The following is a 14,467-nucleotide window of genomic DNA, read 5'->3' on the forward strand; positions in this document are numbered from 1 at the left end:
GACAAAAAATATTTTTCAGAGGTATCCCGATCCTTACTTGAGGTGCTTTGTGGAGAGCACTTTGAGTGAGTAGGGCGTCCGTCGGATGGGACGTTAAATAGCGGACCCCATGGCGCGTTTCGACAAGAGTAGGCTAATGCCGACGCCGGGTTCCTCTCCACCCTTCCTTTCCCATCCATCCTTAATGGCGCAAATGACCTTAGCTGTCGGTCGCCTCCCATCAAACTAATACTACTACAATTCATGCATAAACTATCATAACCAACACATTCAAGGTAGCGCGTTTGGCCAGGAGACGCCCTTTTAACGGTTAAGCACGCCTAACATTGCCTCTTCGGACCCGAACAATGTGATACAGTGGTCCATTTGAAAATTATTCACGGTGTGACAAGATCCCGAACAGTGGGGGCAACGAAATGTCAGTCCCTCGGTGGGTAACTCTACATTTCTGTCCCAATGATAAATGGGGTTTACGGGATGAAATCAAAGCGATTGCACAGAGACTTATGCAATGTTGACCCTGGCGGGATGGAAACAAATTGCCCCTAAAAATAAGACATTGAACGCTTGGACCCTCGCCCGAGATACCATACGTACCTAATATTCACTTCCTAAGCGTACGAGGAGCCTACCCTCGGGTGTTCTACTACACTTTTGCGACAGGAAACATGGTTAAAACCACAGGCTTTAGAGACACCAAGGCACGGAAATCGATACAGATTCTACGCAACAGACCTGACGGCAACACGCGGGTACGCGTCTCCAGAAGATAAGGACTTAACGCATGCCAGCGACGCGATAGCATTAGCTACGAATTAATCGAATGATTTTTATCGCTGACTTAGGGGGAATTAAATAAACTTAGCTCCACAATACAAACTGGAGATATTTAAAATATACATCGGTATATAAGGAAACCAAATGTTTGTAATGTATCGATTTCACGATGTATATTAAAATGCCCATTGGAGTATTTCAGTGATAGAGAGGGCTGGAAAAGCGAGGCAGAGAGACAAAAATAATAGGCATTTGGGATGGATTTACGATAAGGGAAGCAGAAAATATTGCAACTTGGGCCGATTGGTGGGTTGTCATGTAAATAAATTTGTAGATCTAACGCATTTCCAGATAGCCACCCTGCATGAGTAGAAATCTGCCTGACAATTGACGAAAGCGTTGCATGTGACCCGGCCTTTTTAAATGGGTTTCCTCCTTTGCCTTCTAAATGTAATCTATGGAGTGGCAACTAAAATTATAATATTCGTAATGTTCACAACGGGCTCTGCGTGATTGATACCCGCGTTCCCTTTAAGAGGATTACGGGGTGCCCTGTGTTTGTGGAAGTATTGAAGGAGATGTACGTAGTATGGCTGGTGACCTAACACCCCCTGCCACACGTCCTTGCGACGGATTGAGGGGTAGTCTGTAGATGCAGATGCGTGCGAGGATAAAAAAGACATTATCAAAATATGGGGTTTAAGGGTATTTTGTGCCGTGTTTGCACTGGGGGACATAGGAGCAAAGTAGTATATACTGCTCCTGAAAATAAACGTTATAATTGGAGTTCTCGTCAATCTTCTTTCTTACTATCTAATTCTCGTATTTCCTAATTGTTAATGCATCGGTATAATTTTTATAATAGTCATCGGAATCTACATTGTGCTCCATCACAAATTGTGTGTAAGGAAAATATTACATACATAGGGTTTAATTTTTTTAATCATTACACTCTTCATTTTGCTGCTATCATAGATGGTTTTATCTTAATATTTGCAAATACTATTATATCGGTTTTAATTTTGATTCGACCGTTTAATATTGGTTTTGGATGAGCATAGGCTTATCATCGATACACTTCCCAAATCCAAGAAGACACAACTCTTCCCCTCTCTCACTTGTCTAACGTTCTTCCCACAGTCACAATCTTTAAGATTTCATCATCAATCAAAATGCTGTGCATCTACCTTCCCTGCCTCCATTGACTTTCTCCTACAAATCCCCTCTCCTCCCCCATCGTAACTAGCACTTCCTCGTTCGTTTTCCTCTCTGCCCATTTCACCTCTGTTTTCCTCTCTATTCACCTTTTCCATTCTTCCTTACATCCACCTTTCAAAAGTCTCCAATCTACAACAACTACTAATTGTAATTTGCCTCAAAGACCAATGTTTCCGTGTCGAACAAAACCACGCTCCACATCATTTTTTTTAGTAGCCTTTTCTAAACAACCCTTTATTCTAATTTTAGATCCCGATCCCAATAATTTAATTCGACGCTCCTAACAAATGTATGTAGAATCATGTCTTAAGATACACTTGAATACATGTTAGATCATTTACAAATCTCGCGCATATTTATGCCTATATACCACTACATAATGGTTACGTTTTACCAATTTATCAAATTCTAGTATTCACTTTAATTTGATTTTCTCGGACTTTTGGACTTGATTATGTTATGATTGGGTATTGTACGAGGTAAGAAAGAGTACTTGAAAACGAAGGAATTACAGTCATTTTCACCCCATCCTGGAAAATTTTACCACCGAAAATAAGACAAGAGATATAGGCACCGTTACGGACAGGTCCAAGTGCCTACTCCTTGTTTCTTCACACGGTGCAAAATCATATCAAAATTGAAACAAATCACCGGAGTATTTTTAATTAAAAAAATCACAGTAATCGGTCCGAGGGTTGGTTTGATAGGTGAAGTTAGAGCTGAATTTAAAAGCCCTTGAAAAAACCCTTTCTCTCTCTCTTATCCTTTACCCTTTCCACCTGGTGTTTGCACCCCATGCCACACACATTTTTGACGGATCACTCTATATTTGTATAGCTGCAGAATTAATACAGGTATAAATATGGCATTGCAAGCATGTGAAACTTTGACATCAGGTTATAGTCAGACAGTTCCTTTTTCTTTGCCACCTATGTTTTCCCCGGAAGATATGATAACTGAAAAACATTCAGCTTGTGTGAAGCTAAGGGTTCCCAGAGGCATCCCCGGGAATCGAATCCAGGCACTCCGTTCAGTAGTTCAGGGCTCTGCCCGCTGGACTACTACACCTCATTTCGATTATGAAAGAAGAAATTAATGACATAGCGAAACACACACTTATTATTGAATGATGTAGACAGCAATACGTGTGGGTTTATGTGTACATGAGCAAACATATATGTATTCAATTCATATATATTCGTATGAGAAAATATATATTCATATTTATACATAAGTTCCTATCTATGCATGAATGGCTGATGCCCTAACACCCCCTGTCGAACGCTTTCGTGACGGCTTGAAGAATATTGTGCGGACGTTGAACGAAATAAAATTGACGTTCGGTACTCCCAAAATAAACGAATGTCGCAAACCCTCAAATTCTCCCTGCATACTTCGCACTCCCTTGAGCCTCGAAAGAACGGAATGCCAAATAACCTATGCTGAGTGAGGCCTATGTCGAGTATTTCGTCAGTAGAGATGGGCGACATATACGCGAAGAACAGTAAAAGGCCGGCTATTAAACGCAAACATGCCAAAAGTTTTTGTCCCTCTTTTTACTAACAGCCCATCACTTATACCTAGAGAAGTATTTCATGCTAAGATACCACAGTGCATGCATGTACTTATAGTTTCATGATCTGCATTGATTTAATTTTTTTACAGTATATACCATAAAAAAACCCTAAGGTCGGTTTGGTAGGTGATGGTAGAGTTCACCCAGTGCTAAGTGTGAAATTTACACATCAGGGTAGAGGGGGCAGTTCCTTTCCCTGTGCCGGTTATGGTTTCCCAGGAAGACCTGTTACCCGCAAAATCACTTTAGCTTGGATGGAGCTGCAGGTGCCCAGAGCTCCTTGCACATAATATTTTTAATTATATACATGTATAATATATATTTATACACACGCAAATATATACTATATATATATTTTTACGGAAAAACTGAATTTTTTAATTTCCCCCTGCCACACAGCCTTACTGTGGCTTTCAGGGTACCACTTCGAAGAAAAACGAACAACCTGAAGAAGGATTTAATAAATATTTTTCGGCCATGCTATAGTGATTAAGCATTAAGAGGTAATTATTTTGAAAATTCTGGAATGGGTCCCGTTGTTAATCCTCGAGTATCTAACGAGATTCTCATGACATGCACTCTCGAGAATTTGACCTTAAATGGGGATGTTTTCAGTGTTTCGAGGTGAAAAATAAGCGACATTGTCCTATTGCTCTCCAATTCAAAGTGACTAATCTAGATGCTACTGCACAGGAAAAAGTTGACTGGCATATAGCTAGATTGAGAATAAAATAGATATTCATGAATAACTTAGTTTATACCACGCGAATTAACTCTGTTATTATTCACTTAAAATATCGACGTGCCGTCGTATAAAGTATGTGACTACCCAAAATCTATCTTAGCCTGGAGAATAGCAATAATAATAATCTACTGAAATAGGAGGAAACACAGCATATGTCCCGAGTGATGACCCCGGGAATACCTCGGTTTCCATGATTTACAGAAAGGAGTACAATGGAAATAATTTCTTTGGGCAACACTTGCAAAGAACGGGTATGCTCAGTTGGTATGAAGTCAAACACAACACTCAGCCTGAAGAGTGGTTTGATATTTGATGGCATAGCTTCACTTAGCACTAAACCCATTGGTTTAAGAAATTCACAGATCCAGGGTAGGCGGACCCCCAGTTCCTTACCCTGAACCGCCTGAAATTTCCAAGGGTACACAAAATTCAAACGGATTAGCCGAATGTGGGAGTGTGCATATGTTACCATTATTCGAACCCGGGTCCCCCAAGCAGTATCTCAAAGCGTTACCAGCTGAGTTATCGCATCCTATGCCGACAATGTCAAAGTTGAAATAACGCTCGATACCAGAGAGTTTTCAGTAATTTTATTATTATTATTTGGGATACATTGCTGTTAGGCGATAAGCCGGGTGGCAATGACATGATATAACAAACAGTAGTCATTCTTAAAACATATCACAGTGTCATTAAATAGTCGTATAGTAGACTTACAAAATAAAAAAAAGAGAAAAAACAATATATTTTGATACAGCCATACACCTGCCGTATTGCATTTAACAATCCCATCATGTATACCTTTTGCATTCACGCCTAAATGATTTAATGCTTTTGGGTAAGGGCTTAAAGAGTTCATCAGGCAGCTGGTTCCACTCTTTGATTCCCATATTTAGGAACGAAAACTTGGCGGTGTTTGTCCTTTGGGGCATGTATTTGATTTTAAGCGGGTGATCATTCCTGCCGAGATAACATGGCTTATTTACACTCTCGTTCAGTTCTTTCCAGCCTCCGTCAGCTTTCAATATTTTAAAAATGGCACACAGTCTATTCAGCTTCCGTCTGTTCTTTAGTGACCCCCATCCTAGTGAGCCTAGCATGTCAATTACACTGTCAGTCTGCCTATGTCGCCCTAAAACGTACCTGGCAGCCTTCCTTTGCACTGCTTCTAATTTTTTCACATGCCCTATTTCAAAGGGATCCCATACTGTGGTCGCATATTCGACAATAGGCCTTACAATTGTTTTGTAGGCCAATTCTTTAGTTGATTTAGTGCTTCCTTTGAGGCTCCGCATGACCCAGTGGAGCGATTTAAAGGCCTTGCCTACCACATAATCTGTGTGAAGTCCCCACCCTAAGTCTTTACTTAGGTGTACCCCTAGATATTTACAATTATCTTTTGTTACAATCGTTTCTCCCATTATTTTATATACCCTTCCCTCACCTGCCTTCCTTTTGGAGAATGAGATGTGGATAGTTTTTGCAATGTTTATCTCCATTTTGTTGATTTTGATCCAATTAGCCACGTTATCTATGTCACCCTGCAGAACGTCGCGATCACTGCTGCTGCTGATTTCCCTATAGAGTATACAGTCATCAGCGAACAATCGTATTTTGTAATTGACACATTCCGCAAGGTCATTCACGTAACAAAGAAACAGAGGAGGACCAAGCACGCTACCCTGAGGTACTCCGGATGTGACGCGGGTTTCTTCTGAGATTTTGTGCCCAACACGAACCTGCTGGGTTCTATCTTGTAGGAAGGCCTTCGTCCATAGTAGTACTCTTTTATCAATATTTAGTTTTCCAATTTTATCTAACAATCTGTCATGGGGAACCCTGTCGAAGGCTTTTGAGAAGTCGAGTATAACTGCATCTATTTCTTTACCTTTGTCTAAGCAGTCTGATATTTCCTGGCAGAGTCCAAGTAGTTGGGTTTCGCATGAGTACACATACAATTTAAATGCATTACTAAATCCATTCTATGAACTCAGCACACCCTATTTTAATTTTTATCCTTCTAAACTTCTCCTGTCACTAAGAACAGTTTAGACTACTTTATTTCTCAACCATAGATTCAGCCGTGAAATTTCTAAATGAATGATTGGTCATCTATATGCTTTGAAGGTAAGTCAAAAGTCTCTTCGCCCTTGACGAATTCTGAGTGTTTTCGTAAGAACGGCTTCAATGTAATGAGTTCATTACTTATGAGCCCCTTGACGTGATAATAGTGACCGGTCAAAAGTGGTCGTTTATCGGTAGACATCTTAAAGACAACGTCGCGATAAAGCAAGAGCATCAAGGTCCTACGGAGCATATACCACCTGCGAATTACAATTGGCCACTCGCCTAACCTTGAAAAACTTCCACATGGAAAAAAAACGACTTCTTATCCAATACTTTTAGCTCCATTTTATTTTATAACAATGTCAAAATTTGACTGGTGTCATCTACTTGCTCTAGAGGAGGATATTATTCGTTGGCGGTTCTTTTTTTGGGGTCGTGGCAAGCAATCTTCATTCCTTTCTCTCTTCCTGGCATGTTGTTCGTAAGGCCTGGGGGCAGGGTGATGAGGAGTGGGTACCGGACTCCAGTTGACATTTGAGGAATACTCTTTGAAAGCTCCAATTGCAGATGCGTCACTTGGCTCCCCCCCTCTCCCCCTTATATACTTTCGCAAGGTCCAAAAATCCTCCCACACCCTCCATCATTCTATATAGCTGCTCCAATTCCCCTTTCACCTTCATCCAGAACTTCCCCAGTCCCCTGCCCACTTACCAAATAGACATCTAACTAGGGACTACCCCATTCCACACCTCTCATCCCCCCTCTCCAACATAGCTAGTCACATATCTCTCCATTCTCCCTCAACACCCCCTCCCATTCCCTCTTAGGACCTCTCCCCCACTCATCCCATCCCAACGCATTCAATGAGTATATATAGTTTTGTCCTCACAGCGTCACGTTCAACGTGTTCAAATCCGAGCCAAAAGGTCTTTCTTAAAGGGTAGTTACTTCCCCCTTCTCCTACCCTCCCCGTTAAGCTCCTTCACACCCCTCTCCCGCCTGACTGCACTTCTCAGGGAGTAAACCACGAATCACTTCAGTCCACGGATCCAGAGGTAGACATCCTAACCTCCACCCCTCCCACATACCCCAACCCCTATTCGTAAAGTGGACGAAGGCAGTGGGGATTTCTTCTCACCACTCTTCACGTCCAGTTATTCAGAGGCAGGGGTTGGCGACGAGAACAACCGTTTCTATTTTCCGTGGGATACGTCCAACAGTGAAGCTTAGGGGGACCTCTCATTCGACATGGACACATCGCAGATGAACGGGAAGCCGGAAGAGGAACACGCGCCGGAATCGACGCCCCACACGCCCATCATGGAATCCATGACTAGGCTGGTGAAGATACCGGTCGTAGAGAAGACTCTTACGGCCGCGAGCGACGTCTACGAGAAAGTTAAGGTGAGCGATTTTCATCCCCGCGAAAAAAAATATCCTTTTGCGTCAAATGAGAAAGAGGGAGTGGACGGGAACGAAAACGTCGCACATTGAAAACTACGAAGCTTTTAAATCTAAAAGACACCATTTAAATCGCCGCTAAGGTGTGTAGCAGAGGGTGATGAAACATCAAACATTATTTTTTTCTCAATTGTAAGTTAAGATTTCTAAAGAAACAAGTCTGGTTATAAATATCGTATGCGGTATGAATCTATCTGGTGCCCTGAAAGGACCTAAGGGCCTCTGGGGTGTGTGGCAGGGAGTGATTCGACATCGGGCATGCATCAACAAAACTTGAAGTTTCTCTTAGTTGTCAGTTATCAACAAATATATCAAATAGTTCAAATAATGTAGATAAATATTACTACGGCTCCACGCACCGCGGTATCTACGTGAAATATACTTTTCTAAGTATGCCAGATGAGGAGCTGGAAACAAAATGGACAGCAGACTAAGGTTCTACCATAATTACGACATACTATATTAGGCTACTAAGAATGAAAAATAGGAGAATACTTTTTTTACCCCTCTAGCGCGATCGATTAAATTTCTGATCTGATGCCTTATCGTCCGTGGGAGAAACGGCGTATTAAATCTGTCGTTTTTACACTTAATATCTCGAATATTATTATCACACTCTCTCCCACCGCAATTTTAAAAGGCGAGTGAAATTGATAGCAGGGGCGTTGAGTAACAGACACGGATATCGGTGCTTTGTAAAGTTCGTCTCAAATGTAAGAACTTAAGCCATTCAGAACCATTGGTTTACCTTTTCTAAGTTACTCATTAGGATCACTTCGTCTGTAACGACTTAAGGATGGTCACTCATGAAAACAACTGAAGTCTTAATGGCGATAATTAGATGAAAATTGATGCAGAAACGTGGCTATCGAAGAGTTTGATAGAGATTTCTATCGTTGTTCGTTTATTATTTTAATTTATTAAATGATCTAAAATTTAAAATAATTTCTCATTCATTTTGATAAACCCGTGAGTTAATTTCACTGCTGCATGTTTTAATCATAAATGGCTTTCGAGTATCAGCCATGATTGGAGAATTTAAAAAACTGCTTCTCGTCATTTATTGAGCAACTTGGCGGCTTAGACTTGAAAGGTGAATATGAGGCATTTTTGGCGTTACGTTACGTTCCTGAGGCGTAATAGGGGCGATCCCAATTTCACACATATCCTTAACTTCCGAGTTCTTACGTACAATGGGAATTGCCCTTAAGGATATACGGAAAATATTAGAGTAAACTTTAATATGTATTGCGGTTTTTACAGCGCGGAAATTTTTGTCTTTCAAAAAATATATTATGCGTAGCTTGGAGACTTTTGAGATGTGTGCACGGTAAAGGATGGAAAAGATTGAAGAAAAGGAAAATAAACGAAGAGCTAGTTGAGGTGAAATCGATTGGAAATCCAAGGATGAGAGAAGGTTGGTGAAGAGTATTTTTGTTTGTGATGGAATGTTGAAGACTGTGATAGAGATAAGAAAGGAAAGCGAGCTAGGGCAATGAAAAGGCTAGACATGCTGGACTTTATGAAGGGATGCAGGAACTGAGAACTAAAGAAGCAGACCACAGGATTCAGATTTGCTAGCCTAAGTCCATACTGTCGGAAGCAGTCACCGCTTAAAGAGTACCTTAATTTGGTCTCGACATAAATTTGCCGGTTGACTTCATTGAAAACTGATTTGAAGCAGGCAGTTAGGGAGCATGTTATTTTTACACTGAAGGCCAAACTGGCAATGATTTTTGCCAGTAAATGAGAGATATAACGCTGAGGACACGGAAAACTTGACTTCGACCTCGCTGTCGAAAAACCCCGTTTCCCAAGTTCTGCATTTACACAATACTTCGCCAGCCGCCGTGGGGGTCTGTGACGGGGGCGTGATAGGGTACCAACCATGCCTGCAGAAATATTTTCATGAATGCATTCGAACATACATCACCTGCATATAATATAAAATATTTATACACATATATATGTGTATATATATATATATATATATATATATATATATATATATATATATACATATATATAGTACAATACACAGTAACACACAATATAGAAACACAAAAAAAGAAGAACACTCACACGTTATTTCTTGATATTTCGACGGAAATATAAATTATAAAATAAACATACATTTTGATAACATATACATCATACAACAAATGTCATGTTTGAATAAATCATTAAATTTTGGTTTTTAAATAAAATATTCGGTCGCTTAGGCTCAGCTTTGTTATGATTGCGTGTACACCGCTAGGGAAGAACGAGTAATTGAATATATCGGTGACGGTGCCCATTATTATTGCCTTATATTTTCTTGGCGGTCGAATCTACCGGTGTAATGTGGTGTCTTAATAATTTCCCCGTTATCGCGAAAGAACTCAGTTTTCCTGTGCCTCTCTAAACTCTTTTCTGCTCTTTTTGTGAATCATTCTAATACCTCCGACATACCCGTCACATGTACTCTTTTCTCAAGCCAAGAAATCTAACAAACCCAGCGGATGTCCACTGAATCTTACGCATATTCCAAATATTACGTAATAAAAGTGTGGTAACATTTATCTTACCTTTCAATTACATTTTCCTACAACCTGTAAAATAAAGTCTCACTTTTTTATGGTTGACCTGCATATTCTTTTAATGTTTATACCCCCATGATAGATATGATGTCGGTGCAAAACCCAAGATTTTGACCCGTTCTGAAATTCTTAAAGAGATCACATCTATTTAATAATTTTTTCTTGTTTTTATTTTCTTGTATTCCAAAATTTCAGGACAGAAAATTTTCTGACATTTAACATGAACCTCATTTACTATATCTTACAACAGCTGGTTTAAATCTTTAGAGCCTAGCACAAAATATGCCGGTGTCCTTTCCTCTTAAACCACAAATAATCTTAGATTGCTGCTAACGAGGGAGCTTAGCTCGTTGATCTATATGAAGAAGATTGGGAGGCCTATAACACTTCCCTGTGGCACCCTGAAGCTATGTCTGCCTCGAATTGACTCATCCCATCGAGGACTACTTTCTTGTTAGATAGTAAGTCACTAATGGAGTTGATCACTTTCCGTTTATATATAACATCTAAATTTGTGAATTGGTTTCTGATGAGGGACCTTGAAAGGACTCGTCAACTAATTACCTTTTGTAGGCAATATGATCGTATGTTTGCTTCCAGTTAAGAAATGTTCTGGTCTATCAACATTGAATTTTGTAATTATTATATGAGATATTTATTTAATAATTATTTAGACATTGTATAAATCATTCGGTTTATGTATTAACTGAAAGGTTACTTTTTACATTACCCCATGCATAAATTTAAATTTAACCAGAAATTTTCTAAAATACTTTGGAATCTAATCTCAGATGTATGGAAAAAAAAGAGATGCTAAAATTTTTATGAGGAAACGATTATGTCTTGATTTAATTTGACGCCGAAGTAGAGATTATTCTTGCTTGGAAACAATAAGCGAAGTTAATACGAGGTTTCCAATAAATATTTCATTATCGTCACCGATATCCTCGAATACATTTCAGAGTGACTATGGGCGTCAAATAGAAACTTGTTTTGCAATGCCAAATTGTGCAATACCGCCGATGACCTTTGATTCATTAGTAGCAAGCGATATTGCATTGCATATGAGAAGTATACCTTGAATAATACAATGGGCATTATCATGTGAATATATAATCTTATCCACCTGATAAGATTTCATTATAGCGTCATATGCAATGAAGTGGCATGAGTGATTAATAGGTTAGTCTCCTATTAGGTATTCAAACTCAGATAACGACGAATTTTTATTGAAAATTACCCTCTACGATTCCTATGAGACACCCTTAGAAAAATATGGGACTTCATTCCAAGGGACCCTGGGCTTGAAGATAAAAATGTCCGGAAATATATTTTACGCCATTCGATTATCATCTAAGTGGGTATTTAAAAAAAAAAGTATTTTAGTATTTAGTATTGTTAGAATTTATTTAAAAATCGTAGTAAAGTAAAACGCAGCAATGTAGTAAATGGCTAGAGTGCCCCCGACTTTAAATGGTAGGTGTACAAAATTTCGACGAACATTCCCATTCATGAAATGACCTGGATTGAATGGATAGGCTTAAGATAAGGTTTTCGGAACGGAATTAGAAAGGATGTCTCTAGAACAGTCAAGTCAATTATGAGTCACTCTCCGCTCCTGACCTTAACCTTCGATATCACTCCCCGTTCCGATAAACAGCTGTCTCTTGATCCAGTTGCCAAATAACACTCCTTCCCAACGGCCTCATTCCCGTATTTTACCCACGAGTTATACATTCAAAATTTCGAAGTGCAAAAAAATGATTGTTATTTTTTTCACTCTGAAGCTCGTTTTTCGCATACAACACTGCGGAGAATAAAGATTCCTTAATTGGTAAGTTATAACCGCACTCATAAAAAATATAAAAAAAGCAATGTCGTTTCCATTGCCGTGGCACCGTCACCATTGCTCTAGCTGGCATAATTTCAAACAAGTATAAAGAACGAGGAAGTACTTTTGTTGGTGTGTTCGTCATTATTTAATGGGTATTAGATATGACGAGAATTCTAGAAATTCGACCCGAAGGCATACACATTTATAACAAAATTACAGTCTAAGATACTGCATTAGTTCTCTTTTGCTCAACTTTAAGAAGTCGCGCCTATAGGTATGTACCCAATTTTTCTCTTTGAGGCGTATTATTCTCGAGATATTGTCATCCAAAATGGATCTCCGAGCGTTTTTCCGTGACTTGGCGACCATTTTCCCCGGGTCCCATGAACAATCGAGATATACTACCTTGATCAAAAATTTCCCGGAATTTATTCAGAAAATTAAAAATACAAGTTTATTCATCTAAATCTATATTGTCCCCTTCAAAGTAATCCCCATCGACTGCAACACACTTATGCCAGCGCTTGATCCAATCCTCGAAACATTTTTTATATTCGGTTTTCGGTATGTCCATCAGTGCTTCCTGCGATTTTTCCATTACTTCCTCTCGGCTGCTAAAACGCGTTCCCCGTAATGGTTTTTTAACTCGATTGAACAGAAAGAAGTCACAGGGAGCCAAATCAGGTGAATTCGGTGGCTGTTGGATGGTATTTGTTGCATTTTTCGTCAAAAAATTACGAATAATGATAGCACTGTGCGACGGTGCGTTATCATGGTGCAAAATCCACGAGTTTTCTGCCCACATTTCTGGTCTCTTTCGGCGAATTGCTTCACGCAAACGTCTCATAACGCCCAAATAATACTCTTTGTTTACTGTCTGGCCTTCTGGCAAAAATTCATGATGCACTACACCGTTGTAATCCAGGAAAACCGTCAGCATTGCCTTCTTTTTTGACTGAAAACGACGTGGTTTTTTTGGTCTCGGCTCATTTGGTGAACGCCATTCACTTGCCTGATGTCTGGATTGCGTGTCGTACTCATAAACCCACGTCTCGTCTCCAGTAATGATCCTTTTGATGAATGTGGGATCGGATTCAGCCTCGCAAATCATGTCTTTTGCGACGTCAACACGGTCTCTTTTTTGCATGAAATTGAGGTCTTGCTTTGCTGCTACACGACGGAAACCCAAATCATTAACCACAATGTCTTGGGCGGATCCATAGGCAATGTTCAAGTCCTCCGCTATTTCTCTGATGGTTAATTTGCGGTTATTGACCAACATTTCTTTTACTTTATCAATTTTTTCACCGACTTTCGATGTCGATGGTCTGCCACTGCGTTCATCATCTTCGATTGACTCACGACCACTTCTGAACCGCTCGTGCCACTGGTAAACGACCGTTTTTTTTAGAGAATCGTTGCCGAAACACTTTTCCAACATTTCCAACGTCCGTGCGCCACTAAATCCGTTTTTTACGCAAAATTTAATACAAGTTCGTTGTTGCAAATTTAAATCCATTTCTGAAATTGTAAAAAATCGCCAACACACACAGAGATAGATGTACTCTTGGCTACGTAACTTTTGCAAATGTCAAGTTATGACACTAAGATTTAAAGGGAATATCAACAACAGATGTACCAATTTAACAAAAAAACAGAACTCAAATCGGAACGATGGGAGCGCCACACGGTGGTTATTCCGGGAACTTTTTGATCAAGGTAGTATGTTAGCCTCCTATCTTATTTTCTCATACGCATCTATACCGCGTACTACCCGAGAATGGAGGTTCAATTGTTTCACTTGGCAACAACGGCAACAACTTTCATGATGAAACCATTCATGAAGATGGCGGCATTTTATCTGAACATTTAAGCTGAGAAAAAAATATAGATATAGGTGTCATACCTGCCCGCTGGTAAATGAATGCGTAGTCATGTAACCAGTAGTCTTTGTGGGATCAAAGTTTAAAATGATTACATCCATCATCATCTTATCTCCCATGTTTGAAATGGAGTATTAAGTTTCCCTCAGTCATCACGCAAAATAAGCGTACAAGAATTGGTTCATAATAGGAAAGGAAAGCATCCTCTCGCATTCAGCTGTCGTTACTTCAATAAATGAGCATTTTAATATTCAACCAACTTCTTGCAGATCGCATATTGAAATACCCATGTATTCATTATATCCTTACTTCCACCTCGTGAAAAAT

The 14,467-nt window shown here is 39.6% G+C and overlaps 1 protein-coding gene across 3 annotated transcripts in view; it reads left to right on the forward strand.

Moving 5' to 3' along the window:
* Positions 1 to 7,130: 7,130 nt before the first annotated feature.
* LOC139700990 (lipid storage droplets surface-binding protein 2-like) overlaps positions 7,131 to 14,467 on the forward strand; it is a 64,668-nt gene continuing 57,331 nt past the window's right edge. Inside the window, exon 1 of one of the 3 annotated variants that reach the window (XM_071599537.1) lies at positions 7,131 to 7,787. In XM_071599537.1, coding sequence (XP_071455638.1) covers positions 7,632 to 7,787 — 156 coding nt within the window. In that variant the 5' untranslated portion in view covers positions 7,131 to 7,631. The remainder of the gene's footprint in view (positions 7,788 to 14,467) is intronic. The other 2 variants (XM_071599538.1, XM_071599539.1) reach the window with 2 other exon arrangements.

This window comes from Hetaerina americana, unplaced genomic scaffold (assembly GCF_022747635.1).
Source record: "Hetaerina americana unplaced genomic scaffold, ioHetAmer1.1.p SCAF_11, whole genome shotgun sequence".
Classification (NCBI taxonomy): Eukaryota; Metazoa; Arthropoda; class Insecta; order Odonata; family Calopterygidae; genus Hetaerina; species Hetaerina americana.